Here is a 27738-nt window from a genome sequence, read left to right as displayed (position 1 = left end):
CCATTAACAGACTCTCTACCTGTCCCATAAACAAGGTGGGCTAGGACTCCCTCACTTACACAGATACTACCAAGCATCCAGACTAGCCCAGCTCTTCACAGTCCATTCCAATAGGGAAAAAACAGATTGGGTCCAGCTAGAACGCCAAGCCGACCTCAATATACATTAGACTTTCTCCTCGAGCCCACCTAGAACCCGCCAACCTATCCTGGCCCCCACACTCCTTCACCTTGTGGGACATATGAAGGTACAACTCTTTTTTCACCTCAGAAATGAATTCTCTGGCACACCTCTTCCGCAACCCGAACTTCCCTCCAGGGGAGGACATAAAAGGCATTCCAATGGTGGCTGGACAAGGTGCTGTACCGAATTGGGCACTTCTATACATCAAGGGGTCCCCTATCACTAGCCTATTGTATTAGCAAACTGGAACTCCCACAAGTAGAATGTTTCAGGTTCAATCAAATTGCTCATTTCCTTTACAGTATCTGGAAGGATAAACCTGAACCTCCCAAATTCACAACCTATAAAGCCATGGAGCAGAGGGGTGGCATTTCGATCATCTGCACTTCACTTTCCAGAAGTCTCAGAAATCAACGTTTATGTTACCCTGGGAAGAAGATCTTCTATTTCAGTGGAGCCTGGGGACCTGGTACTCGGCTCTTTCCACTTCATTTAAGGGCATTCTCAACATATCCCTAATGGAAGCGAGCCTAACGGTCATGACTCGATGGAATATGACCCCTTGGAAGATTAGCAGCGATCTTTCCCTCTGCAGATCCTCTATGCTTTTGGGGATGCCAAATGAGAGGCACTAGCATGCATTGGTGAGAATGCCCCAGAATCAGATCTTTCTGGAAAAAGATCTTTAATCTCATTAGAAGGGTCACAGAATGTGAAGTCTCCAGGTCTACAGAGGTCACTCTACTGAACTCGCACATCTCAAAGATCTCCAAATATAATCAAAATTGATACACTTCATACTCTTAGGAACCAAGCTAACCTTAGCCAAGACCTGGAAACAACTGTCTGTCTCAATAAATGCGGTCAAATGGAAAATCTGATGGGTTATGGCACAAGAAAAACTAGCTAGCATCCTGTCAGACACGGTCCATAAGTTTGAAACAATCTGGGAACCTTGGGCTCTATATGTGGGAATCTCTATCACCCCGGGGGCGATACCCCCTCAGGACCTAGCCCAAAATACTGGTGATTGACTCTCCTTTTGTCCCCCTCCTCCCCACACTTTATTCTTTCTTTCCTCTTTTTCCGGCCTTCTCACCTCCTTTCTTACTCTGGGATACTCTCTAACAGTTATTAAGAACATGCGAGGGCTCTTCCCTAGCAATTGTTTGTTTATGGGGGTGGCCCGCTCTGGAGTGGGAAGGGGGGTGGCACAGTTTGATCCTATTAGGGGTGCCGGGGGAGTTGGCACCCTCCTCCTCTCTCCCATTCCCAGAGGGGGATCACACCCCCAAGATTAAGAGCCTCTATTCTGTAGTTTCTGGTGCAGCCAGGAACGGTCTTACTACAAGTCCTTTATAGTTTGGCAGAGATTGGAAATGAGCAATGTTGATGCTGTGGTTTAACCCTATATTACCATTTATTGTTTTTGTATTGCCTGATCATAACTCGCTTCCCATACATCCCAACGTGGTCTTTGCTTTTCTATCTTTATTTGTAAAAATGCTCTTTGTGAAAATAAAAACTTTTAAAAGTAAAACGATTGAAACCCTCATAATCAGTACAGGGTCTAAGTTCACCACTCATCTTCTTCACAAAGAAGAAGCCAGCACCAGCAGGAGATGAGGATTTGCGGATAAATCCTTGAGATTTAACATACTCCTACATGGCTTTGTCCTCCAAGACAAAAAAAGGTAAACCTGGCCATGAGGGTGTATGGCACCAGGCTGAAGGTCAATTGTGCAATCATACGACCAGTGTGGAGGCAAACTACCGGCTTGACCTTTGTCAAAGACATTTCTAAAATCATGGTACTCCTCCGGCAGGGAGAAGAGTGAAGAGGTGCACAAGACTTTTGCCACTTTCTGAAAACATGTCTTACTGCTTTGAGGCGACCAGGAAAGAACCTCAGCACAAAGCCAATCAAAAAAGGGGTAGTGCCTTTGTAACCAAGGATAACAATAACCACCTGAAAATGAGGAGAGGAAATGACTTGAAATTGGATTGTCTCATGACAGAACCCCTATGGCCATGGTCCACAAAGCAGTCTCCTGAGCCACATGGGCAGGCTGTAGAGGTCTCCCATCATTAGCCTCAATAGCAAGTGGAGGGGCACAAAGCTGCAGCAGAATCGAGTGCTTAGACACAAAGGCACCATCTGTGGACAGTCCTGCAGCCCCAGAGTCGATTAGAGCCTGTATCTCGATGGACGACTCAGGTCAAGAAAGGGTAACTGGAACCAGGGGCTTCCCCTTCTGGATAACTGGGGATGTTACAATGCCACCTAAGATCTCTCCCCTACAGGACCTCAGGTGCAAGCGTTTCCCTGGAAGGGTAGGACAAGACTTCAAAAAGTGACCTGCTTGGCCACAATAGAGGCACAATCTCTCCCTCCTTCTAAAAGCCCTCTGATCTGCAGAGAGACATGTGAAGCCCGACTGTTCTACCTCACTGGCAGACTCGGTATCAGGAGGTATGGGAGGTGAGGGAGGCAAGGGTGAGACTACAAAGCTCAGAGCCATATGTACAGGAGGCTTTGGCAAGCGCTCCTTAAAGGAAGGTCTCTCTCGGTGTCTCGAGTCAATGAGAATGGCAAACTTGATCAATCTCTCCAGCTCAGTGGGGATGTCTCGGGATGCTATTTCATCTTTGATATTATCCGAGAGCCCATGAGAAAAAGCAGCCATGAGGGCAATGTAATTCAATGCCGTAATCAGCAACAGTTCTCATACTCTGATGGACATGATGCTCTTGGAAGCAGAAGTGGAGTGTGCAGGAATGTCAAATGCCCTTTTAAAGGAAGCCACACACTCTGGGTAACTCAGAACAACAGGTTTTTGCGTCTCCCATAGAGGATTTGCCAAGGCCAAGGCTCTCTCAGAAAGCAAAGATATCACAAAGCCTACTTTGCTTCTGTCCGTGGGAAACACCTGAGGCAGCATTTCAAAGTATATCTCATTCTGGTTGAGAAACCCTCTGCATTGAACTGGATCACCCCCCGAATCGATGGGGAAGCGGAGTGGAACCAGACATGCCTCTTATAGAGGTAATACTTGAGGCGAGTGCCTGCACAGAGACCGGAGCAGCAGCAGCAGGTTGTACCGGAGCAGCCACAGTGGGAGAGTCCAGGTGAGCAGTGTGAATAAGAAGCATGGCAAACAGATCCATTCAGTGATCCTGCTCATCCAACCTGGAAACAATATTACCAGCAAGTGGATTGCCTGCATCTGCTGAATTCATGGCCTTCACCTACTGTCAGGAACCATGAATCAGACGGAGACAGAAAATGCAGCAAAAATCACACCATTTAATATAGTGGTAAAAAAGGTACAAATAGTAAACATAGTCAAAACATAGCCAGGGTTCGGTAATCAAATTGGGTAGTGAGAACAAGCCAGGAAATCAGGGAGCCAGAGATCAGCATAGTCAGAGCAGCAGACAGGATCTGGAACCAGTAGGGACATCAGCCAGACAAGTCTTCAAAAGGAACACAGCAGAGAGTCTCTAGATATGTTGACCAAGGCAAAGGCACAGGAGATCTAATCCACGCAGCTTAACTAGCCAGCAGGGTTTGTTAATGAGCAGGATATGATCCCCAGGTGAGTCACTGAGGCGTGATCGGTGCTGGCAATTAACCGAAAATTATACTACTTGAATCTAGGTGGATTTTGGATCTTTGTGGCTCCCAGGCTTAAATGAAAGTCTTATGCCGCGTACACACGGTCGGACTTTTCGTCTACAAAAGTCCAACGGACGCTGACGGACTAAAGCTGGCTGGTAATCCGATCGTGTGTGGGCTTCTCCGGACTTTCAACGTACTTTTTTAGCCTCAAATCCGACGGACTTTAGATTTGAAACATGCTTCAAATCTTTACGTCGTAACTACGACGGACCCCGAAGTCCGCTCGTCTGTATGCTAGTCCGACGGACAAAAAAACGACGCATGCTCATAAGCAAAAACTAAACGGAAGCACTTGGTCTAGTAAAACTAGTGTTCGTATTGTAGGTAGCACATTCATCACGCTGCAAAATCTGTGATCGTTGAATGCAGCGCATTTTATTTCTTCTTTACGAATGCTCTAAAGAACGAAGGTGTTTTGCTGTTCATAATCAGAGTTCTCCCAAACTGATTTCTGGATTCTTTTTCTCTTTGATCTCATGAATGATATAGTATGCTTTTTAAAAACAATGTTTCCATACTAATAATACTTTTTCCCTTTTTTTTTTTTTAGGTTTGTAAAGTTACCACAAAGAACCCATTATTCTATTTTTTTTTTTCTAGTGATTATTTTTTAGTTTTTAGATAAAGTTAACCCAAAGCACCGTTTTTGGTTATGTAGATTTTTTTATTTTCAAGACTTACAACTTGAACATTATTAACATTAGTAATGTATTTTTGGTGTGTTTTTTTCAAACTCAATGAGATTGTTGTCCCTTGTTAATTTAACATTGTGTGTAAAATCAATGATTTCAAAGAAAACACATAAAGTCTTTGGCTAAACTCAAAAAAGATCCATTTATTCATGGTCAAAATAAAATAAAGAGGAAGTCAACGCTGGCAAAAGTCGGTGTACAAGAAAATTGGGATCTTGCGGAGTCCATATAAGAGGGAGCACAATCTGGTCCAAGAATCCCAGAGATCAACAGCACCAGCAGATGATCTAGATGTCCCCAGACTGTGGTCCTACAACAGCCTGCGTCTTCTGTCAGACCAGACTGAACCCAGGTCATCACTTTCTTCTCTTCCCTGCAGCCTTTCCTCCACGCTGCCCTGCAGCCTTCCCTGTAGCCTTCTTTTGAGGCTGTGGCTCTGGTGTTTCAGTTGTGGCAGGAGGAGGAGGAGGAGGAGGAGGGGGGGCTGCCTCATGTAGTTGGGTGTTTCGTGTTAGCGTGCCCTGCAGCCCCTTATGGATTGTTTCCCCAAATAGGCGCTCACAAATGAGGCGCTGCTCCCAATCCATCTGAAGAAGCCTGCTGGCTAAGTAGCAGCCATAGGATTCTTCCACTTCGGGGGGGCTCCTTAAAAAACGGGTGGCCTCTTGCATGAGGCGCAGGGATGCGTCCTGTGTGACCATCCCCTTCCTGGCCCTTTTTTTGGGAAGGTGGAGGGGAGGCACTTGGGATTCGGTCAGGCTCCTACTGGGCCCAGCCACCTCACTTGGCCCAGCCACCTCACTGGGAGCAGCCACCTCACTGGGAGCAGCCACCTCACTGGGAGCAGCCACCTCCTGCCTGACACTGGGCCCAGCCTCCTCCAGGATGATGGTGAATCCGGCCTCCTCCAGGCTGTCCATGGGCCCGGTCTCCTCCTGCCTGCCACTTTCCCCACATTCCTCCTGGATGGACTCATCCTGTGTATAAAAAAAGGACAATAGTTTGAGTATATTTTTTTGGGTTCATCAATGACACACAGTTTGCTTCTCATGAATAGCAAATTCAATGTGAATACATCTCTTTAATAAAAGAGTCTAATCAGACACCCTAATTATTTCAAGCAGGTGCCAAACATATTTAGCCACTACTGTCAATTGATATGTATACACAATTTTGAGTGCAAAATTATTTTAGACAATTATAACATCCAGTTAACATCATTAATATTAGTACAGTAAATATTTGTTAAAATAATTTACCTGACTCCAGATGGTCATATCCGGTTCATCCAGGATGGAAGACCCAGCTTGCTCCTCATCAGCCTCTGCTGGGGTGGAGGGAAGGGTGGAGGGAAGGGTGGAGGGAAGGGTTGAAAGTGATGGCCTGGCTTCATTCTGGTCATCAAGAAAACGGAGTTGATTGTAGTACCACAGCCTGGGTACATAAACATCATCTGCTGATGCTCCTGATCTCCTTGATTCCTGGATCTTCTTATGCTCCCTCTTATACATGTTCCTCAAGACCCCAATTTTCTTGAGCAATGTCTCCATTGTTGCTTCCGGGATGGTCGCCTGGACAAAGGACAGAGCTCTCTCCAGCGTTGACTTCCTCACATGCTTTGCATAATACTGAGGGTGTTTCACCTCCCACAAATTCCTCATCTCTCGATATTTAGAAATAAAAGCTGTAAGGAACTCTGGATCCTTAAATAGGGGATTCATTATATCTGGAAAAGATAAAGTCACAAGACAAAAAACACTTATTATAGGTTTCTGCTAACCCCTCATCATCTTCTCCCTATGTAGGCCTCATCAATCTATCAAGCCATATAGGCCGCTTGCTACAAAGTCATGACCATAAAACCCCAAAAAAATATATTTAAAATTACCTTCGTTTTGTAACGTCCTGGTCCACTATCACCTACGCACAGAACGTACGTACGACACGTGCGCAAGGGCCCTCTTCATACACTACGCATGTGTGAAACTCCGCCTGCGTCGCCCGCCCCTGACGTTCGAAATTAACTCATGTTCTCCGCCCCCTAATTCGACGCACAGAACGTACGTATGACACGTGCGCAAGGGCCCTCTTTATACACTACGCATGTGTGAAACTCCGCCTGCGTCGCCCGCCCCTGACGTTCGAAATTAACTCATGTTCTCCGCCCATTTTTTGTTACGGCGCGTAGTGGGGTAAATAATGGCGGAGACACCTGATATGTTGACGACCTCAGGTAGTGGAGACAGCCCGGAGGCCGGAACATCAAGATCTGTGAGGCCTAGATTTAAGGCCTCTAATATGAGTTTTAAAGAGATGGTGGAGATGGTGGCCATTCTTCACAAAGACGACTATGATGGGAAGTATGGGCCGTACGCACGGCCAAATTTGCGCAAGGCCAAAATAATGGCGAAGGTCGTGGACACTTTGCAGGCATCTTTTGGGGTCCAGCGCTCCAGAGATCAACTTAGAAAAAGATGGTCTGACCTGAAACTCAGGGAGCCGGATCAATACAGACGTATCCGGAAAGTTCTTAAAAAAAGTAAGTACTTGTCGTGTTTTTCTCTTGTGTTTATTACCTTGTATACTGCTCCATGTGCTTTTCCTTCCTATACGATTTTTTTGTTCATCGTTTTAAACGATCTTTTACTAAACCTCGTTACATATCTATAGATAGATCTATATATATATATATATATCTATATATATATATATATATATATATATATATATATATATATATATATAGATATATATATATATATATATAGAGAGATATATATATAGAGAGATATATATATAGATATATATATATATAGATATATATAGAGATATATATATCTATAGATATATATAGATATAGATATAGATCTATATCTATATATATAGAGATAGATATATATATATATATATATATATATATATATATATATATATATATATATATATATATATATATATATATATATAATATATAGATAGAGAGAGAGAGAGAGAGAGAGAGAAAAATATATATAGAGAGAGAGAGAAATATAGAGATAGGTAGATAGATAGATATAGAAATGTAAAACATTCTTTTGGAATATTTTAATTTAGCTTTTTTTTTTTCTTTACATTTAGTTAGATATTTAGAGATTTTGTTCCAGATATAGAGAGAGAGAGAGAGATCAAAAGATTATTAACTATATTTTGAGATATTGATATCTAGATATCTATCTATACGATATGTCTTTATAATTTTAAATATTGAGGTAAAATAGGAACTCTACACAAACCACTTCACTACAAATGTTGGAAAATTACTATGTACTAAAATATCTGTGTGCTAAGTAGATTAATAATTTTTTGTTTCACATAGGGGAAAAATCACTCAGCCAACAAGAAGACAGTCCACCCCAAGCCAAACATGATTGGGACTGAGGATGTGGTGGAAGGAGAGGTGGGCGACTTGGGCACCCCACCAGGTGAGTGTCTGACACACCAGCTTACGGTAATCTATGCATGGCTGCCTTTTGTTTAATGTAATTTGTCTACTCTATTTTAGGGGATCTGGTTGTGCTTGATTCAAGCAACAGTGCCACCCCCGAGGATGTGGAGGAATTATGCTACATGGGCACCCCACCAGGTCAGTGTCTGAGACAACAGCTTTATTATGGTAAGGTAAACTATGTATGTGTGCATATTTCTAAATACATTTTTTGGTTTCATTCCACTTTAGGTACAAGAAGTGACTATTTCACCTCAGAAAGTGCCCAACGGCTAATTGGTCAAATAATGGCCTGGAATAAGGACATCGATGAAATGCGTAATCGGCTGGATCGTATGCAGCAGGAAATGAAGGACATGATTGATGTTTTGGGTCGAATCTAAATGCCCTTTTTGAAACCCCAAAACATCAATCATGTCCTTAATTTCCTGTTTTGCTGACCCCATTCTGGGCCTTCTCTTTATTTTTTTGGCTGAACAGAAATGGCTGTTTAACCCAATTTAAAAAAGGAGGGCTGTTTCTCGTAAATACCTAAAAAATCCACAAAAAAATAAAACTTGATTTTCTCAAAAACCAAAAAAAAAAAAAAAAAACTTGATTTTAAAAAAAACAAAAAAATAAAAAAACTTGATTTTAAAAAACACAAAAAAAAAAAAAAATTGATTTAAAAAAAAAAAAAAAAAATTTGATTTTCTCAAAAACCCAAAAAAAAAATAAAACTTGATTTAAAAAAACCAAAAAAAATAAAAAAAATGATTTTAAAAAACCAAAAAAAATACTAAACTTGATTTTAAAAAAACCAAAAAAAATAAAAAAATTGATTTTAAAAAACCAAAAAAAATACTAAACTTGATTTAAAAAAAAACAAAAAAAAAAAAAAAACTTGATTTTAAAACAAAAAAAAAAAAAAAAAAATTTGATTTTCTCAAAAACCCAAAAAAAAAATAAAACTTGATTTAAAAAAACCCAAAAAAAAGAAAAAAAACTTGATTTGAAAAAAACCAAAAAAAATAAAAAACTTGATTTTTAAAAACAAAAAAAAAAAAAAAAAAAGCCTGTTTGCGAAAATCAAAAAGCCAAAAATATTTTTTTGTGGATTAGGGAGAAATATTTAAATTTAATTATATTTTGCAAAATTATTAAGAGATCATTATATTTTTGTCTATGAACATTTTATACTAAATGCAGAACTGAATGCATAACAACCATTAATAAAAACATCTCCTTATAGGAATTAAATAAATGTGTGGTTTGTTATTTCAATGCTCAGTATCAGTTTGGTTATAATTGTAAAAAAGTTGTTTACAGTGGCAATGGAGCTTATTTAGACATTTAAAATTAAAATACAGTTGGCACTACAACTGCTCGATCATAACCTAGGAGACAGCCCAAAAGAAAGGCAAGCAATAAATATAATGCAAGATTTCATCAATATTTTTTTTATTGTAAAAAATTAAATATCCTGGCCCATTGCAATGGCCCCCCTACCCATAAAATAATTAACATATTGCTGTCTAACTTGACGGGCACTTTGGGGGGCCAAGCCAGTACGGACAGTATCCAGGCCCGTAAGGTTGGCATCTATTTGTCCGGCCTCAGGCCCAACTGTGCCTATATAATTCTGAGAATGTTTGTTTAAAAAGTTGTGCAGAATGCAGCACGATAAAATTATAAAATTAAGTTTGTATTCCACCAAATTAATGGCTGTTTGAAACAGGCGGAACCGGCTGGCCAGAATTCCAAACGCATTCTCAACCACTCTTCTAGCTCTGGCCAGCCGGAAATTAAAAACCCTCCTCTCCGGGGTGAGGGTTCTTTGGGGGAATGGCCTCATGAGGTGCTTGCTGAGAGCGAAGGCTTCATCGGCAATGAAGACAAAGGGGAGTCCTTCCACGTTATCCGCATCAGATGGCAATCCCAGGCCACCACTCTGGAGACGCTGGCAGAACTCCGTCTGGGCAAATACTCCTCCATCCGACATCCGGCCATTCTTCCCCACGTCCACATATAAAAATTCATAGTGTGCCGACACCACCGCCATTAAAACAATACTGTGGAACCCCTTATAATTAAAATAGTATGACCCCGAATGGGGTGGTGGCACGATGTGGACATGTTTCCCATCTATAGCCCCTCCACAATTGGGAAAGTCCCAACGGCTGGCAAAATGGGATGCCACAGTCTGCCATTCCTGTGGCGTTGAAGGAAACTGGGGAATCAAACAAGAAAACCAAAATCAATTAATTTGTAAGCTAACATTGCAAGAAAATTAGACAATTAAAACATTAGTCCCCAGCATCAGTATAACATTAAATAATTTAATTCTTCTGGAATAACTAATATGGAAAGGCACACTTATCAGATTGCTCACCCCCTCTGATGGAACATTGATTACATTTTAGGGGGTTGTGAAATCCCTAAAAAAGATTACTTTTAGGACACGCAGGAATTTAGGGACTAAAAAGGCTACAAGACTGCAGTTGTCGCACTCTGCAGGTGCAGTTGCTAACCAGCTTACAGTAAATGAGGTAATGTAAAAAGGCATTCATGTTGCAAGGAGTACACAATCACATGCAAGGGCAATTAATGAAAACACTTTGAGGCTTGCATATGATTTGATGATGGAAATCAGCAGAGCTTCTGCTCATTTACTAAAGCACTGGAACAAATGCACTTGTAGAGTGCACATGCATTTAGCAAAGTGCAACATATATTTGCTTGAGACAAATCAACACCACAGAACATTCAAGCAAATTTTTACGAGGGTGGGGGGGGGGGGGGTTGTGAAATCTAGCTAATTGCTAATTAGCAGCACACTATTTGGAGTGAGTTTAGGGGGGGGGGGTTGTGAAATCTAGCTAATTGCTAATTATAAGCACACTAAATACACTCAAACAAAATACATTCAAAATGAGTAGACTAGGTAGATATGTTCACATCACTGCATGCTGGGGAGGTTATTGAAGGAAAATATACATGCATGACAAAAAATAACAGGAAAAAAATCCAGCATGTGTGAGGATAAAAAGGGGACATTCACACTATATTGTAATGATGGTAAGTAGTGTTTGAAGCAAGAAATACATTACATTATCAAAGATTACATAAAAGAACATGTGATGCTAATAAAAGAATGATTGGAGTTTTCTATCAAGATCATCTGATGGTGGACCAGGAACAACTATAACTCTACCGTGGTACACGGTTCAAGCTCGTATGACTCACCGCTGTACGGCCTGTGAGTCCACCGCGTCCGGTAAGGGCATTTTATATTATTACACCAGGCTGATCACTGGAGGAATCCAGCAACAAATGTCATTTTGAGATAGATACCTATGCTCCAAGAAGTCTCCATTTGATTATATGAACTGTCCCCACCTCAGAGACTTATTATTTACTCTTATCCACACATGCTTATGTATGATTTTTAATTTGTGTGATGCACATTTGATTCACATTGTTTTATTATAGAGGATATGCTAACAGAGGTCCTCTTTTGAATATTGGATTTCTCACGGATGTACTATCCTCTTGTATGAGGTCAAATATTAATTCAATTGTTGATACACACTGTTTGTCATCCTGACACATTGTGATGGTGTTAACCGATAAAGTATAACTGATATGTGAACAGATGTCCCTTTTGGAATATTAGATTTCTTAATGGTTCACTGTACTTTCGCATATGGTCTAATATAACTTTTGGTATACACTGTTCGTCACCCTAGCACATTTTTGATGCTGCTAACTGATACAGTATAGCGCTACACTTTTTTGTTTCTTTATTTTTTCTTTAATAAAAGAAAAATATCTTACCTTAATATAGTCCTTCTGCAGGACCTGGATGATGGCAGAACAGGTCTCTGGGATAATGATACCCAGAGCCTGGGGGGAGATGCCTGTCGAGAACTTAAGGTCCTGCAGGCTTCTCCCTGTCGCCAAGTACCGCAACGTGGCAACTAGCCTCTGCTCCGGAGTGATGGCTTGCCTCATGCAGGTATCCTGCCTGCTGATATAGGGGGTCAGCAAAGCCAACAAACGGTCAAAAACGGGGTCCGTCATCCGGAGAAAGTTCCTGAAATCCTCAGGATTATTCTCACGGATCTCACGGAGCAAAGGCATGTGACAGAACTGGTCACGCTGAAGCAACCAATTCTTGGTCCATGAACTCCTCCTCGCCCTGTTCATGGACTGGTCTTGGGCTGAAGAATAAACTACAGCACCAAACACATACAATGCACGAGCTCGACGACGAGTACGTACAGGTAACATGGTTTCAAAACGGTCGGCTGGTCAGAACGCACTTAACAGAACGCACTTAACAGAACGCACTGAAGAACAGCAAGGCCTGTGAAGAACGACCTGAAAATCAGGAACGAGCGGCCAATAAAACAAAGATTTCTCAATGCCAACTGACCAAACGCACTGAAAAGCAGATACAAACCTCACAAGCACAGACTGAACAACAGTTAAAACGAACTGAAAAATACGAGTCTCACAAGCGCGAATCGTCTCTCACCAAACTTCTACTAACACGAGATAAACACGAGATTAGCAGAAGGAGCCCAAAGGGTGTCGTACGGGCTATTGAACTTCCGTTTTATAGTCTCGTCGGACTTGGTGTACGTCACCGCGTACTAGGCTGTCGTACTTTTGTGTGGTCGTGTGTAGGCAAGTCCGTTCGTAAGAAAGTCTGCCGCAAGTCCGCCGAAGGTACGCCGGAAGTATGTCGGACAGGCTGTCGGACTTTTGTAGGTGAAAAGTCCGACCGTGTGTACGCGGCATTAGTCTTGTCTATTAGTCTATATATTACTCACACATTCTATACATGTGCATATTACTTACACATTCTGGATACTAATTCTTTTTTTTCCCGTTCCATTGTGAGGAGTTATAGTTGTAACTTTTTGAAATTTTGTAAGTTATTATTAAAGTGATTGTAAAGGATTTTTTTTAAATAAACTTTTCTATACTTCCCTGCTCTGTGCAATGGAATTGCACAAAGCAACCCCAAACCTCCTCTTCTCTGGTTCTCTACTGGTGCTCCTGGCGGCTGTGTCCACTGACACAGACAGTGGGACTCGGCCCTGTCCCCCACTCCCCTGTCACTGGCTTTGATTGACAGCACTGCGAGCCAATGGTGCCAGTGAGGGGAGAGAAGAGCTGCAGACGTGCACAGTGCTGATCAAATGAGTGCTCAGGAAAGTATAAGGAGGGGGGGCGCAAAATCAATGCCTAAACATTTTTTACCTTAATGCAAGGCTAGCATTAAGGTAAAAAATGTTTAGGCTTTAGAAACAGTTTAATGCTGTGGTTTGGTTGATCTTTTGACATGCATTAAAAGGTACACTCCCTGAAGGCTAGTGCCTTGTTTTGGCCACTTTGTTTCACCCTACTATGTTTCCCTGTAGTTGAGCCTGCCATTTGGAGCGTCAATACCTCTTTTCTGGCTACTGGATGAGTTATTATTGTGGGGATGGAAAAGACAGTAGAATTTCCCAGTTTGTAGGAAAAAAGGGTGCTGGAGTCACCTTTGGGAAACTTGTGTTTGTGTGTCTTTGTACTTTCTATGTAATAAAATGTATTTGATATACAGCTAGCTGCATAAGAGTCAAATATATTATTTTTTCATTATTGTTTTCTATACATTTTCATCAGTATTTCCATGGAAGCCCTAAAAAAAATCATTATTTTTACAGAAGTGTGTTGAAGGCAGATGGAAGAATAATGAGTAGTAGCCATTAGATTTAGCAGTTAGTGAGTCATTAGTTTGTTTTAGAAGGGCACTTTCTGTGAAATGTTGTGAGTGAAGCAGTGCAGACAGTTGTAGACTAAAAGTTCTAGGATTTTGGATGTAAATGGGAGCTAGGAGATGGGTCTTAGGTTGTTCAGACTGGTGGGGTTCAGTGAGGGCTTTTTATATATGGGGGTGACCAGTGCATGGTTCAGAGGGAAGAGGGAGATACCAGTAGAGAGGTTGAGGTTGAATATGCGTGTAAGAGAGCATAGGATAGAGCAAGATGGTGCACAGAGTAATTTTTTAGGAATAGGGTCCAGCGGACTAGTGGTGTGGTGAGTGTCAGAGGAAAGTTTAACAACTTTGTCTGTAGTGACAGAGTCAAAAGAGGAAAGTGTTGGATGTGATGGTAAAGCTAGTATGTTAATTGATATAGATAACTGAACAGTGGTGACCGCATCATGAATTGCATCTTTGTTGTTTTTGAAATGGCTGGAAATGTATTGGCCAGAGATTGAGATAGTTGGCAGTAAAAAGCTAAAAATACCAAAACCAGTTTTTACTTCAATATTTTCTTGTAATCCAGAGTTTTCCTCCTCATCATTTTTTTCCGCCAATAGATGTCCTCAGTCAGCATCATTCAACCAGTTTTCTCTGAGCCCAGGTTGTCCTAGACCTGGCCCTGTGACTATCCAGAGAAAGAAGAAGTAGCACAACGATAAGATAGTTTCTACTTTACAGAAATATATACATATATTTTATGCTGACTAGTTGGAGAGGGAGTTGGGAAATGTACTGTTCTGTCAATTGTTCTGCTCCTGTATACCTTTTAAATAGCAATGAGTTTTAGTGCAACACAATTAAAGTCTATTTCCAGTTCAGCAAAGCAGCATACTAACATGTGAACTTTGGATAGTTCACTGGTGCAAATCCTTAGCTGCTGTTTGTAAATAAACCAGCTAAGGAGCTGTCATTTAGCAGTGCATAACCACCACTAAATTGCAGATCCCTGGCTATTTTCTATTTTTAAACAAACAAGCCAGGGATCATGACCTTATTTGGTCAATTACATCACCAAACATCCCCTGGAGGTTTGATTTTAAACAGATGTCAGTTGAGGTTCTGTTATTTTGGGGTAGTAGCTCAGTGGGACTGCATTGTTGGGTCATGGGTTGCACAGATGTGAACAGGCTGGGTTGGGATCAAACTCTTTTTGTGCATTGGGCCTTTAAGGAAAAAATTATATGAGGCCCCCCTTAAAATATTATATCAGACCCTTATCAAGGCATGCAACCTGGGTGACCAGGAAAAGGAGAGAAGTAAACATGCAACCCCTTCTTTCCTGATCCATACCAGGCCATGTGATTTTGAACATTAAGTTGGTAGTCAAGCCTCCCACCCTTCACGGCACCTTGTCCCCATGTCAAGGGGAAGAGGTTCTCATTTCCACATCCTGTCCACCAAAAGGGTTGTGGGAGTTTGCAAGGGGAATTTTCAGAATCTGAATCAATTATAAATACAGTGCTTAAAGAAATAAGGACCATCAGGGGGAATGAGTGCAGGGTACATTAGTACCCCTTTATACTCATTCCCCTTAAAATATAAATGTAAATAAATGTAAATGCAACAAAAATATAAAAATATAAATGTAAATAAATGTAAATGCAACAAAAATGTCCCTTTATTAAAATGTCAATTAAAAAATGTAAACAATGTTGCCTAATGTAAATTCATTGTCAAACAAGTCATCCAGTGATTAATCAAGATGTTGCCCTGTTGCACTACCACAGCAAAATGCAAAGCCTCGGTTTGTGTTTGTAAACACGGTGGCTCGGGATTGCATCCCCCAGCGATGTAGATCCAGCATCAATCATGATGTAACCCTGTTGCACTACCTCCACAAGATTACAGTTTCTCAGTTTGTTTTTGTAAACTGTGGCCAATGATCTTGGGTGATGTCATTGACCAACTAGGGTCATGACCCTAGTTAGCCAGTGACGTCACCCAGGATCCCAGACTGGTCTGTTTACAAACACATGCTGGCTTGGTATCTGTTATGTTGAGACAGTAGCACTTTTTTAATGCCACTTTTAATGGGTTTCATTGTACAATTCCATACTGCACAGCAGTATCTCCATGCAGTTTTAAGGCATCCCCAAACATGTTATTTAAAGGGTTTGTGTATTTGCAATGTTTCCTCATAAAGCACAATTAAAGCCTTCCCCCAGCTGAACAGTTTTTTTGTTTTGTTTTTTTGTATGGGTGCGTGTCATTCATGCTAGCTATAGATTTTTCTTTTTTACCAATAGCTTGCAAAGTATCCTTAAAAATGGCCAGAAAAAATAGCAGGATTCAACTTCCATAGACTTCAGTATGGTTCAGTGATGTGAGTTGTCTGACCTCTCGATGGGTTCACCAAACCTCCTGCAAATCAATTTTGCTCATTCACTCAGCTATAGTTATAAATTAATCTGAGTGCTTGTCAGATTTGCTTGTTAGAATTGGTATGCACACACGTCTAAAGTTTTCACCTATCCCTGTGCCAACCAGGACATGAGTGTCCATATTCATTATTTGAAAGATTTGGGTTGGGTCATATCTGTATTTTACTGTATTTTTCCTTTTACAAATACCTATATAAAATTTTAGCTAAATCACAAGCTCTTTACACTCTAATTGTTGAAAATTGTTATATTTTGATTTGCTTACCACATTTTCTACTTAAATCATTTGAAATTTGGCCATATGTTTCAATATGGATAGGCGGTATACCTGTACTATTTAAAGTAAATTCATTCAATTCATCTTCACAGAAAACCAAGCAAAATATGCTATTATGTTCAGTGGTTTATTTTTGTTTTGTAATAGCATACTGTTTTTCTCACTGAAATGAGTACATTACTTGTCCTGTAGTCAGCCTTATTTCCCATACATATGCATTTGCTGCTCTCAAATGCATTCAGCATTACATTGGTGCAGGAATATTTACTATGGCATCCGCAGTTGATGTCTTTTGTTTACGGAACATGACACAGAAGTAATACAGGTTATTTTGGGTACAATGAGTCTACATCTATTTAAATTTTCTCAGCACCTTGAGAATAACTGACATGACAAGTTTCTGTTTCCGAGATGCCGCTGTTACTCTATTTCCAGATATTGCAGGAATTGTTTTTATTGTTCCTAAGTCTTTAGCAATGCCATTTGAAAATGTATTCTGCTATTGTTTCAGCTGGCAACTTGGGATTCCATAAGAGGCCTTAATGGAAGCCTGCAAGAGAAGCGACTTGACAATGACCTACAAGGATTAACGCTGAAAGTGGTGACTATCTTGGTATGGTACTGCAAAACACAAAACAGCTAAATGTTTATTTTTCATCTTGTGCAAAATTTGACAGTGCTTTGATTTTCTCTGTTCCTCTTCTCTGGTAGGAGAGACTACATAAAAATGTGGCAATAAAAACTATATTTTGTACTGTTTCTACATTTTCACCCAAGTCAAGCTCTGTTTGAACAGATATGCAGCCTTATATTGTTTGGATTAATGTTCTGAAAAAGGAAGCTGGTACTGTATGTACTGGTGTGGAGGTATTTCTTATAGCTATCAATTTCATATTTTGAATGCAGTTTAGAAAATAAAAGTATGCATCTATAAGAAACCCCTCTAGTTTTGCCCCTTTCCTAAAAGTTTATTTTATTCATTTATTTATTATAGGCATTTATATAGCACCAGCAATTTACGTACAGTGCCTTCAAATTTTCCACATTTTGTCAAGTTAGAACCAAAAACGTAAATTTATTTTATTGGGATTTTAGGTGATAGACCAACACAAAGTGACACATAATTGTGAAGTGGAGGTTAAATGATAAATGGTTTTCAACATTTTTTTACAAATAAATTTATGAAACGTGTGTCGTGCATTTGTATTCAGCCCCTTTTACTCTGACACCCCTAACTAAAATCTAGTGGAACCAATTGCCTTTAGAAGTCAATTAATTAGTAAATAGAGTCTACCTGTTGGTCATATAATCTCAGTTCTGTGAAGCCCTCAGAGGTTTGTTAGCAAACCTTATTGAAAAAATAGTATCAAGAAGGCTAAGGAACACGTCAGACAGGTCAGGGATAAAGTTGTGGAGAAGATTAAAGCAGGGTTAGATTATAAAAAAAAAATATACCAAGCTTTGAACGTCTCACGGAGCACTGTTCAAACCATCATCCAAAAATGGAAAGAGTATGGCACAACTGCAAACCCACCTAAACTGACAGGCCAGACAAGAAGAGTATTCATCAGAGAAGCGGCCAAGAGTCCCATGGTAACTCTGGAGGAGCTGCAGAGAGCCACAGCTCAGGTGGGAGAATCTGTTCACAGGACAACTATTAGTCGTGCAATCCACAAATCTGGCCTTTATGGAAGAGTGGCAAGAAGAAAGCCATTGTTGAAAGAAAGCCATAAGAAGTCCCGTTTGCAGTTTGCGAGAAGCCATATGGGGGACACCGCAAACATGTGGAAGAAGGTGCTCTGGTCAGATGAGACCAAAATTGAACTTTTTGGCCTAAAAGCAAAAAGCTATTTGTGGTGGAAAACTACACTACACATCACCCTGAACACACCATCCCCACCGTGAAACATGGTGGTGGCAGCATCATGTTGTGGGGATACTTTTCTACAGCAGGGACAGGGAAGATGGTCAGCGTTAATGGGAAGGTAGATGGAGCCAAATACAGGGTAATCTTAAAAGAAAACCTGTTAGAGTCTGCAAATGACTTGAGACTGGGGCAGAGGTTCACCTTCCAGCAGGACAATAACCCTAAACATACAGCCAGAGCTATCATGGAATGGTTTAGATCAAAGCATATTCATGTGTTAGAATGGTCCAGTCAAAGTCCAGACCTAAATCCAAAATCTGTGGCAAGACTTGAAAATTGCTGTTCACAGACGCTCTCCATCGAGCTTGAGCTATTTTGCAAAGAAGAATGGGCAAAAATGTCAATCCTCTAGATGTGCAAAGCTGGTAGAGACATCCCCAAAAAGACTTGCAGCTGTAATTGCAGTGAAAGGTGGTTCTACAAAGTATTGACTCGGGGGAGGCTGAATACAAATGCACGCCACACTTTTCACATATTTATTTGTAAAAAATATTGAAAACCATTTACCATTTTCTTTCCACTTCACAATTATGTGCCACTTTGTGTTGGTCTACAACATAAAATCCCAATAAAATACATTTACGTTCTTGGTTGTAACATGACAATATATTGAACATTTCAAGGGGTATGAATACTTTTTCAATGCACTATAGCACTTTCCATATTGTACTTTTACATCAATCCCTGCCCTCAAGGGATTTCCCGCATCACTTTTCTCCCGCAGAACCACTGTGGGTGTCAATAACATAGTTCACAGATCGCAGTGCAAACTGAACTTGCACAGGAATTGGATCACATAGGTGAGAACACCCATGCGATCTGATTCTAGTGCTGGGAAAAACAAGTCCCTGCCCTATTTTCTGTGCGAACATAAAGCGAGTTCAGCCATACAACTGTATGGCGAATCATGTGCGATCTCTGAGATTGCGCTAGTGTGAACCCTGGCTTAAAGTGTTTCTAAAGGCTGAAGGTTTTTTACTTTAATGCATTCTCTGGAGTTGACTGCTGAGTTCACCTCCCTAGCCCCTATTATACTTACCTGAGCCTGATCTCGATCCAGTGATGTGCATAAGAGCAGTGGTTCTCTCAGCTCTCTCGCTCTTCAATGGCTCAGAGACAGAAATGGGAGTCAATTGCTCACACTGCTGTCAGTCACAGCTAGTGAGGAGGGAGTGGGGGTGGGGCAGAGCCACGCTCCGTATGTCAATAGACACACAGAGCCGGTGTTTCATCAGATTAGGCGACCCGTCAGAATGTGTAAGGGTACACAGAGAAAGGGGCAAGCGGACATCTTGTTACACGCACTGGAGTTTTGCATTTTACACTTTTTTTAACAGTAAACTGAGTTTATATAGTGAAATACAGTACTTAGAACTCCATGTAAAGGTTTAGATGTTGAATTTTAAAAGCAGTGAACTTCTGTCCAATTAGCAAACCTCTGAGATCAGCAGGCTTGCCGCTGTTTTTAAAATTCAACATCTAAACAGTCAGGCGGAGTTCTGAGTATGGTATTTCACTATATAAACTCAGTTTACTGTTAAAAAAAAGTGTAAAATGCAAAACTCCGGTGGGTGTAATGAGATGTCCGCTTGCCCCCTTTTCAGTGTATCCTTACTGTGGAGGAGTGTAGGGTGTAGCAAGATGGCAGCAACGAAACATCACTTCCATTACACATTCTGATGGGTCCTCTAATCCGACTAAACACTGACTTGTGGGTGAGCCTGCAAGAGTGCCCCATAGAAAAGTGGTTTGATATGGTGGGCACCCGGTGGGGGGAGGAGCACCAGCGGGGGACCCAATAAGAGAAGGATTGGGGCTACTCTGTGCAAAACCATTGCACAAATCAAGTAAGTATACGTGTTTGTTATTTTTAAAAAAAATCAAGGGTTTACAATCAACTTGTTAAATTGCTTGTAAAATTCTAATTTTGCAGCTCAAATCATTGTGAAAATCAATTTTCTCTAAGCATCTTCCAGGACAGCCCATGAGCCCTAGGGCTCCTCCTACCAGGACAGAAGACACGTTAACTCCCACCAGATAACAGGGTGGTCCTCCAGGCCCCATGTCAGTATTAGTATTTTCCCTGGACTGGAGGTAAGATGTTTCCTGGAACTGGTTCACCTAGGTCTCATGTGCATGGCTCCTGTAGCGTTCTGGGGTGGTATCCCTACATTCTTCTTAGGTCCCAGAGTGGCACATCCACCAGGGGAGTAGGCTTGTGGCTGCTGTTTTCAGTACATGGGGAATGCCAGCACCACGGTGTACGTCGGAGCTCCAGTCCGTAAACCGCATGGTGGCAGTCAGCTGTTCTCTCCCTGTTAAACAGCGTGGCTGGAATGTGCAGTGGTAGAGAGGAAGCCACATGCATGTGAAGGGGTTTGAACTTATGCGTTCCAAGCTGGCGCACAGGAAGTACCCAGTGGGGTCACTTTCAGGGCGTGTGACATCATCAGAGACACCAGTACCTCCTCTCTAAATGGCACGAACAGGGACGCTGGGAAGCTGGTGTTTAAAAGAGTGAAACCCAGCAGAGGCTGCGGACCACTACAGGGGTGGGATGGACTCCTCTGCGATACCTGCACAGGCAGCGGAAGCCGGCCCTAACACCAGCACCTCACAGGTAAGCCTTTATTATAAGTTTATTTTACTTGCACATCCTGTGAGTGTTCTTCCCCTTGTAACCAGTTTGGACTAGGTGAAGGGGGCACATTTTTCCTTTCCTCCTGCATGGGGTGTTATGGAGTGTATGTGGCATAAAATGTATTGGGGTCATTTGTTCTCTTGCAGGCCAAGACTCAGGACAAGGCCCAAGCGCAGCCAAAAAAAGGAAATGTGCGGTTTGCGGAAACAAACTGAGCCCCTCATGGAGCAAAGCAGTTTGCCGCACCTGTATAGACAGCCTAGTTCAGGATAACCCAGTAGTCTCCTGTCAGAAAATGCTGAGCTTACGTCTATGTTTAGCTCATTTAAAACTCAAATTGACAAGATTCAAGTCCCCTCAGAGGGTCCATCTCCAGTTAGGACTTCAGCCAGTCCTAACGATCCACTGCAGAGTGCGGAGAGTGAAGACTAAAGCTTAAGCCGGATCCAGCCCAGCCTTCTCTGGAAGAATCAGGGTCAGATACAGGGCCCAGGGACAAAGAATCTGCAAGGAGCTCGAGGTATAAGTAATCATTGGAAGATGTAGATGACTTATTAAAGGCTATCTACACGACACTTGCTATAGAAGAGAAGGTACAACTGTCTTAACATGACCTTATGTACAAAGGCATAAGAAAAAAGCTAGAGATTTTCCCGTGCATAGTTCCCTTCTTGATACTATCAAGCTAGAGTGGGAAAACACAGAGAGAAAACCTTTCTTTTCCAGTAACCTTAAGAGAAGGTTTCCATTTGAAGAGGACACAGTGCAGCCATGGAACAAAAATCCTAAGTTAGCACCTCTTTCAAAAGTTTAAAAAAAACGCGGACCTAGCGTTTGACGATATGGGCACGCTTAGGGATCCAATGGATAAAAGAGGAGATATCCTTCTTCACAGAGCTCTGGCCTCCACTTTTGTAGCCAGAAATTTTGTATGGTTGACACAAATACAAACACACTTGTTGGCAGGTACCTCTAGAGAGGTGGGAGGAGCTTAGGACGTTCAGTGCTGCAATACACCTGAAGGTTAACAGCAGCTGTTTCTCTATGGGAAACCTCGTCCACAGCGGCTGACTGCAATCTGCATATTTGAACGCTTCTAATAGACTGGGAGTTTGTGAGTGTATCTCTTGTCCCTGTTTTGCTTATGTACTATCTAGTAAGTTCACTGCATAATGATCTATTTTTTCTTTGCTTGCTTTGCATAAAACCTTTATCCTGAGAGCCGAATCACCAGCAGTATTATGGCTAAAGTAGGATGCAAGAAAAACTAAATATCCTGATACAAACGATCTAACCCAGTGAGTCAATCAATCTGGATTAAGGGAAGGAACTGTTTAATTATTTTTATTTTCCCCCACTATTTATCTCTGCCTGGACATTGTACTCAGAGTGTCATTATTATTTTATTTCTATTCACCATCACATCACCAATTTGAAGATTTATTTTGGCAATTTTAACACATGTATTAGCACCATAATTATTTATCTATTTTATTCACATGTATGCATTTTTTATTCCTGGATTTAAGCTTAGTCGCAGCAGCATATTGTGCACTATTTATTTAAAGCGCATCAATTTTATACTTAGTACTATTTTTTGGTTATCTGATAACCCTATATTGATAGCAGCTTTAATTTACTGATTTTATCATAGCACTAACTATATTGGTATATATATATATTTTTAAGCACAATTTATTTATATCACACATATCTATCCACATCAGCGCTTGTTTTTTATTCATTTTTTTACCTCTAGAGAGCAGATTCTGAAATCAATTCCCTCTCCTCTTTCGTGCAGTGTAGTTTTTGGCTGATTTTTCTGCAGTGTCGGTAAGAATGACAGCTTTGACCTCGGCCTTAGTGAATTCGGCCAGAAGAAGCCTATGGCTTAAAACCCGGTCAGGCGACGCTGCCTCAAAGCTGCGTCTATGTTGTCTTCCTCTAACAGGCGATTATATTTTTGGCCCAGGTCTGCAAGAGGCGTTGGAACGCATGGCTGATAGAAAAAAGGCCTTTCCAAAGAATAAGAAAAAGCTGACAGCCATAAAGTTTTTTCATGGCCAAAGTAGGCAGCAAGGTTCTAGAGAAAGGGACAATAGGCCCAAAAAACATTGGACAAGGCACAAGGGCAGAGGTAGAGGGGGCGTCTGTTTAACCCTCCTCAACAACCCGCCAAGCCACAGTGACTCGTGTCTCCCAGTAAGAGGAAGATTGAGGGCTTTTCTTCCACAGTGGGCAGCAGTCACCTCAAGTCCATTCATCCTGGATCTAGTGACCAATGGGTACAGTCTGGAATTTTCTTGCCAGCCACCAGAGCGATTATTGGTCACCTTCCCTCCCCAAAATCGGGTAAAAGCGAGGGCCCTGGGTCTCCAAATTGGAGACTTGTTAGAGAAAAAGGTCCTGATCCCGGTTCTTTGGTTGAATCAGGGCAAGGGATTTTATTCCCATATATTTGTTATCAGAAAGCTGTCAGGAAAATATCGGCTTATCCTGAACCTCCGGTCTCTAAACCATTCGATCAGGTACAAGCACTTTCGTATGGAGACGGTGTTCTCAATCAAAAACCTGCTTTACCCAAACTGCTTCATGGCCACTTTGGATTTGAGGGTTGCCTGACTGCACATCCCTATCCATCCAGCCTTCTTGATTCTTGAGACTAGCGGTCAAGATGGGAACAGAGATTCGGCACTTTCAATTCCAAGCCCTTGCCTTTGCTCTGTCCTCAGCCCAACCCATTTTTACAAAGGTGTTGGGGGAGGCACTGGCTCCGCTAAGGTTAAAGGCAATAACTATTATCCCTTACCTGGATGACCTCCTAGTGGTGGCGGAGTCATACAAAAAGTCATTAGCAGATCTCCAGACTGTACAGGACTTCCTTCAATCTCTAGGCTGATTAATAAACAAAGAGAAGTCTTCCTTAATTCTGGCCCAGATAGTGACATATCTGGGGTATGAATTTTGCTCAGTAGCCCAAAAAGTTTTTCTCCCGCAGGAAAAGGTCTCAAAAATGATGCAAACAATGTCAGCCTTACAGACCAATCAGTCTCGCTGAGAGAGGTTTCAAGAGCAGGATGTCTGATGACCTTTTGCTTTCCCGCAGTGCCATGGGCAAGATTTCATCAATGCCCATTACAGCTGTTTCTACTAAGGTACTGGAACAGAAACACAAGTTTCCTTTGAATCAAGGGTCTTGTTACCCTCCAGGGTAAAAAGAAGCCTGTGGTGGTGGAGGACACACCTGCACCTAACAAGAGGTCTACCATGGTCCATTCCTATATCCCAAAGAATCACAACAGATGCGAATTCCTGGGAATGGGGAGCCCACCTCAGCAACACAATGGCACAGGGAGAATGTTCCACAAGGAAAGCAAGATCTTCATCAAATCAGAGAGAGCTTCTAGCGATTAAGAGAACCTTGCAGGCATTTCAAACGAAAATCAGGGGTCACAATATGCAGATTCTATCTGACAATATCGCTACAGTTGCGTACCTCAACAAACAGGGACGTACGAGGAGTCAGATCCTTTAATCTGTCACCCTGGAGATTTTATCATGGGCAGAAGGGAATCTAGCCTCAATTACAGCAGTGCACCTGAAGGGGACACAAATCTGTCTGGCAGATTATCTCACCCGCTACCTGGTATGTACAGACAATTGGTCCCTTCATCCCGAAATCTTTGTGGGTCTCACCGACAGATGGGGTTTGTCCTGAAGCAGACCTGTTCACAGATCAGAACAATCGCAAGACAGAGAAGTTATTTTCTCTGAACCCAGTGGATCGATCATTGGGGAGCTCTGGTGAATCCGTGGCCATTCGTCCTCTGTTACGCTTTCCTGATGATCAGACTAATTCCAGAAGTCCTCCGGAAGTTTCTTTTAGAAGAAACAGTTCTTATCCTAATACTCCCTTTCTGGCCCAAGAGGCCATGGTTTCCCTGTTGCAGACTCTGGTCTCAGAGCCTCCACTGAGTCTTCTGAAGAGAGAAGACTTATTATCGCAGGGTCTAGTGTTGCACCCACAGGTGGTTTCCTTAAGCTTGACGGCCTGGTATCTAAAGAAAAGATACTAAGCGCCCAGGGGTTCTCTGACAAAGTAGTCAAGACCCTGGTAAATTGCAGAAAACCAGTCACTAGAGCCATATATTCCAAGGTTTGGAAGACATTTAACTCATTGTTATCGGAAAATCAAAGATTAACTCATGATGTTCCTTCAATTTTGGAATTTTTTTTCAAGAGGGTTTCGACAAAGGTCTTTCAGTTAGTACCGTAAAGGTACAGGCAGCAGCTATCAGTGTTTTTCTCCAATTTTCTCTCTTGGAAAATCCCACTATAGCTAGATTCTTCAAATCAATTTCTAGGTCCAGGTCAGTAGTGGGTAGAAATTGTCCAACCTGGAACCTGTCCCTGGTGCTTCAAACTCTGCTGGAATTCCCTTTTGAGCCCCTAGAAGATATTTCAGTTAAGTTACTTACCTTAAAAACTATTTTTCTTATGGCAATTACCTCAGCTTGTAGGGTAAGTGAATTACAGGCCCTATCAGGGAAGGAGCATTTCCTCACAATTTTTGAGAATCGGGTTGTTTTGAAAACAAATTCAGGATTTCTGCCTAAAGTGGCTAGTACATTCCTCATATCCCAGGACATTGTACTCCCAACCTTTTGTAGTTCGCCAAAGGGCGACCAAGAAAGAAAATGTATTTTTTTTAGACGTGAGGAGAATTCTTCTCGTCTACTTTGAGGTCACCAAGACCTTTAGAAAAACAGACACCTTGTTTGTCCTCTTTTCAGGAGCACACAAGGGAAAGAGTGCATCTAAAGCCACCTTGGCTAGATGGATAAAGCATGCTATTTTTGAAACTTACAAAATTAGGGAAGTTCCTCTGCCTTTTGTCACTGGACACTCAACAAGAGCCTTATCTGTGTCTTGGGCTGAGAGGGCTGGAGCCTTACCGGAACAAATTTGCAGGGCTGCCAAATGGTCCAGTTTTTCGACCTTCATTAAACATTATCACCTGGATCTCCTATCTGCTCAGGAGCAGGCGTTTGGTCATAAGGCAGTTGTCTCTCCCTAGACTGATCCTCCCTAAACTGGTAAGTTCTGCTCATTGTCTAATGGGCTGTCCTGGAAGACGCTTAGAGAAAAGCTAACCGGCTTACCAGTAACTCCTGTTCTGAGAGTCTTCCAGGACATCCGGATTCCCATCCGATTTTGTCTTGAAGTTATGTGTAGTATGCATATGTTTTACAGGAACGTCCTACGGTTCTCAAGAATACTGACACGGGGCCTTGAAGACCGCCCTTTTATCTGGTGGGGGTTAACGTGTTTCCTGTCCTGGTAGGAGGAGCCTTAGGTCTCATGGACTGTCCTGGAAGACCCTCAGAAAAGGAGTTACCGGTAAGTCTAACTTAGCTTATTTATCCTCTGTAAAATGGCAAAAGTCAAAGAGGATTGGCTCTGGCATTGTCCATATTATAAATATAACACATGTTAGCACGGTATTACTTTCCCAAAAAATTGAAATCTAGATGTGTTTAATAATGTTAAATATATGACAAGCAACTCAGTGTGCAAATGCACTGTGTTTATTAAAGCATAGACATTATACATTACAGACTATAAACATATTGCAAGGGATGCTACAGAAGACATTATCACATCATCATGAATACTCTGTCTAGTGGTGCTCATGGTATGTTATGATACGAAATAAATAAATCACAATAGGGTTATTTATAAACCAGTGAACTTTTATAATTTTCCTTTTAAAGTATAAATCAGAGCAAAATAAAAAAATATATATCTGCAGTGATTCTCCAAAATGCATGCACATTTACCCATGTTTTATTCTTTAAAGACCCTTCAAATACAGAAAAAAAATACCCGATGATTTGACAGAGATTTGCCCAGCTCCTAATTACTGTTGTCAGACAACACACTGAATTTTTGTGAGCACTGTGGTGTCAGCCCTGTCCATTTGACTTTTCCTAAACTACTGAATGTGCCCATCCTCATCACCTCTACAAAATAAAGAGTCATATACCTGTACGTAGAGCCTAAGATGACACAGGGTGGCCTCTTGCACAGTTCCTGTCCAAGCACTCCTGGATGATGAGACAGGGCCAAAGGAAAGGCCCAATTGGGCAGCAAGTCATCAACAATCGAGCAGCAAGGTCACCAGGCAGAAGTGTGGTCAGTAGTCTCAGCTGAGGTCAGAAGCGGAGACCGACAGAAGTCATGAGCAGGCAAAGGAAGTCCAAAACTAAGGTCAGATAGGAAGCCGAGTCAGTAAAGGATCAAGGATATGCATCAAGACTGGATCACAGGAACACGGCTGAAGGCTGACCATACAGCAAAGAAATAGTGCAGAGTTCAGGTTTAAATAGGCTGCTTGGCAGCAGTGAATGTGTGTGTGTGTGTGTGCATGCACTTGTGCTCATAAAGTCAGGTCCATAACTATTGGGACATCAACACAATTCTAATCTTTTTGGCTCTATACACCACCACAATGGATTTGAAATGAAACGAACAAGATGTGCTTTAACTGCAGACTTTCAGCTTTAATTTGAGGGTAATTACATCCAAATCAGGTGAACGGTGTATGAATTACAACAGTTTGTATATGTGCCTCCCACTTTTTAAGGGACCAAAAGTAATGGGACAGATTA

The 27738-nt window shown here is 41.6% G+C and overlaps 1 protein-coding gene across 3 annotated transcripts in view; it reads left to right on the top strand.

Moving 5' to 3' along the window:
• GRID1 (glutamate ionotropic receptor delta type subunit 1) overlaps window positions 1-27738 on the top strand; it is a 1972711-nt gene that overhangs the window by 1536716 nt on the left and 408257 nt on the right. For all 3 annotated transcript variants that reach the window (XM_073596722.1, XM_073596723.1, XM_073596724.1), the window contains exon 9: window positions 17011-17112. In XM_073596722.1, coding sequence (XP_073452823.1) covers window positions 17011-17112 — 102 coding nt within the window. The remainder of the gene's footprint in view (window positions 1-17010; window positions 17113-27738) is intronic.

Source organism: Aquarana catesbeiana, linkage group LG08 (genome assembly GCF_042186555.1).
Source record: "Aquarana catesbeiana isolate 2022-GZ linkage group LG08, ASM4218655v1, whole genome shotgun sequence".
NCBI classification, from domain to species: Eukaryota; Metazoa; Chordata; class Amphibia; order Anura; family Ranidae; genus Aquarana; species Aquarana catesbeiana.
The sequence above is the reverse complement of the archived record's forward strand: the minus strand, read 5'-3'. Positions and strand labels throughout refer to the sequence as shown.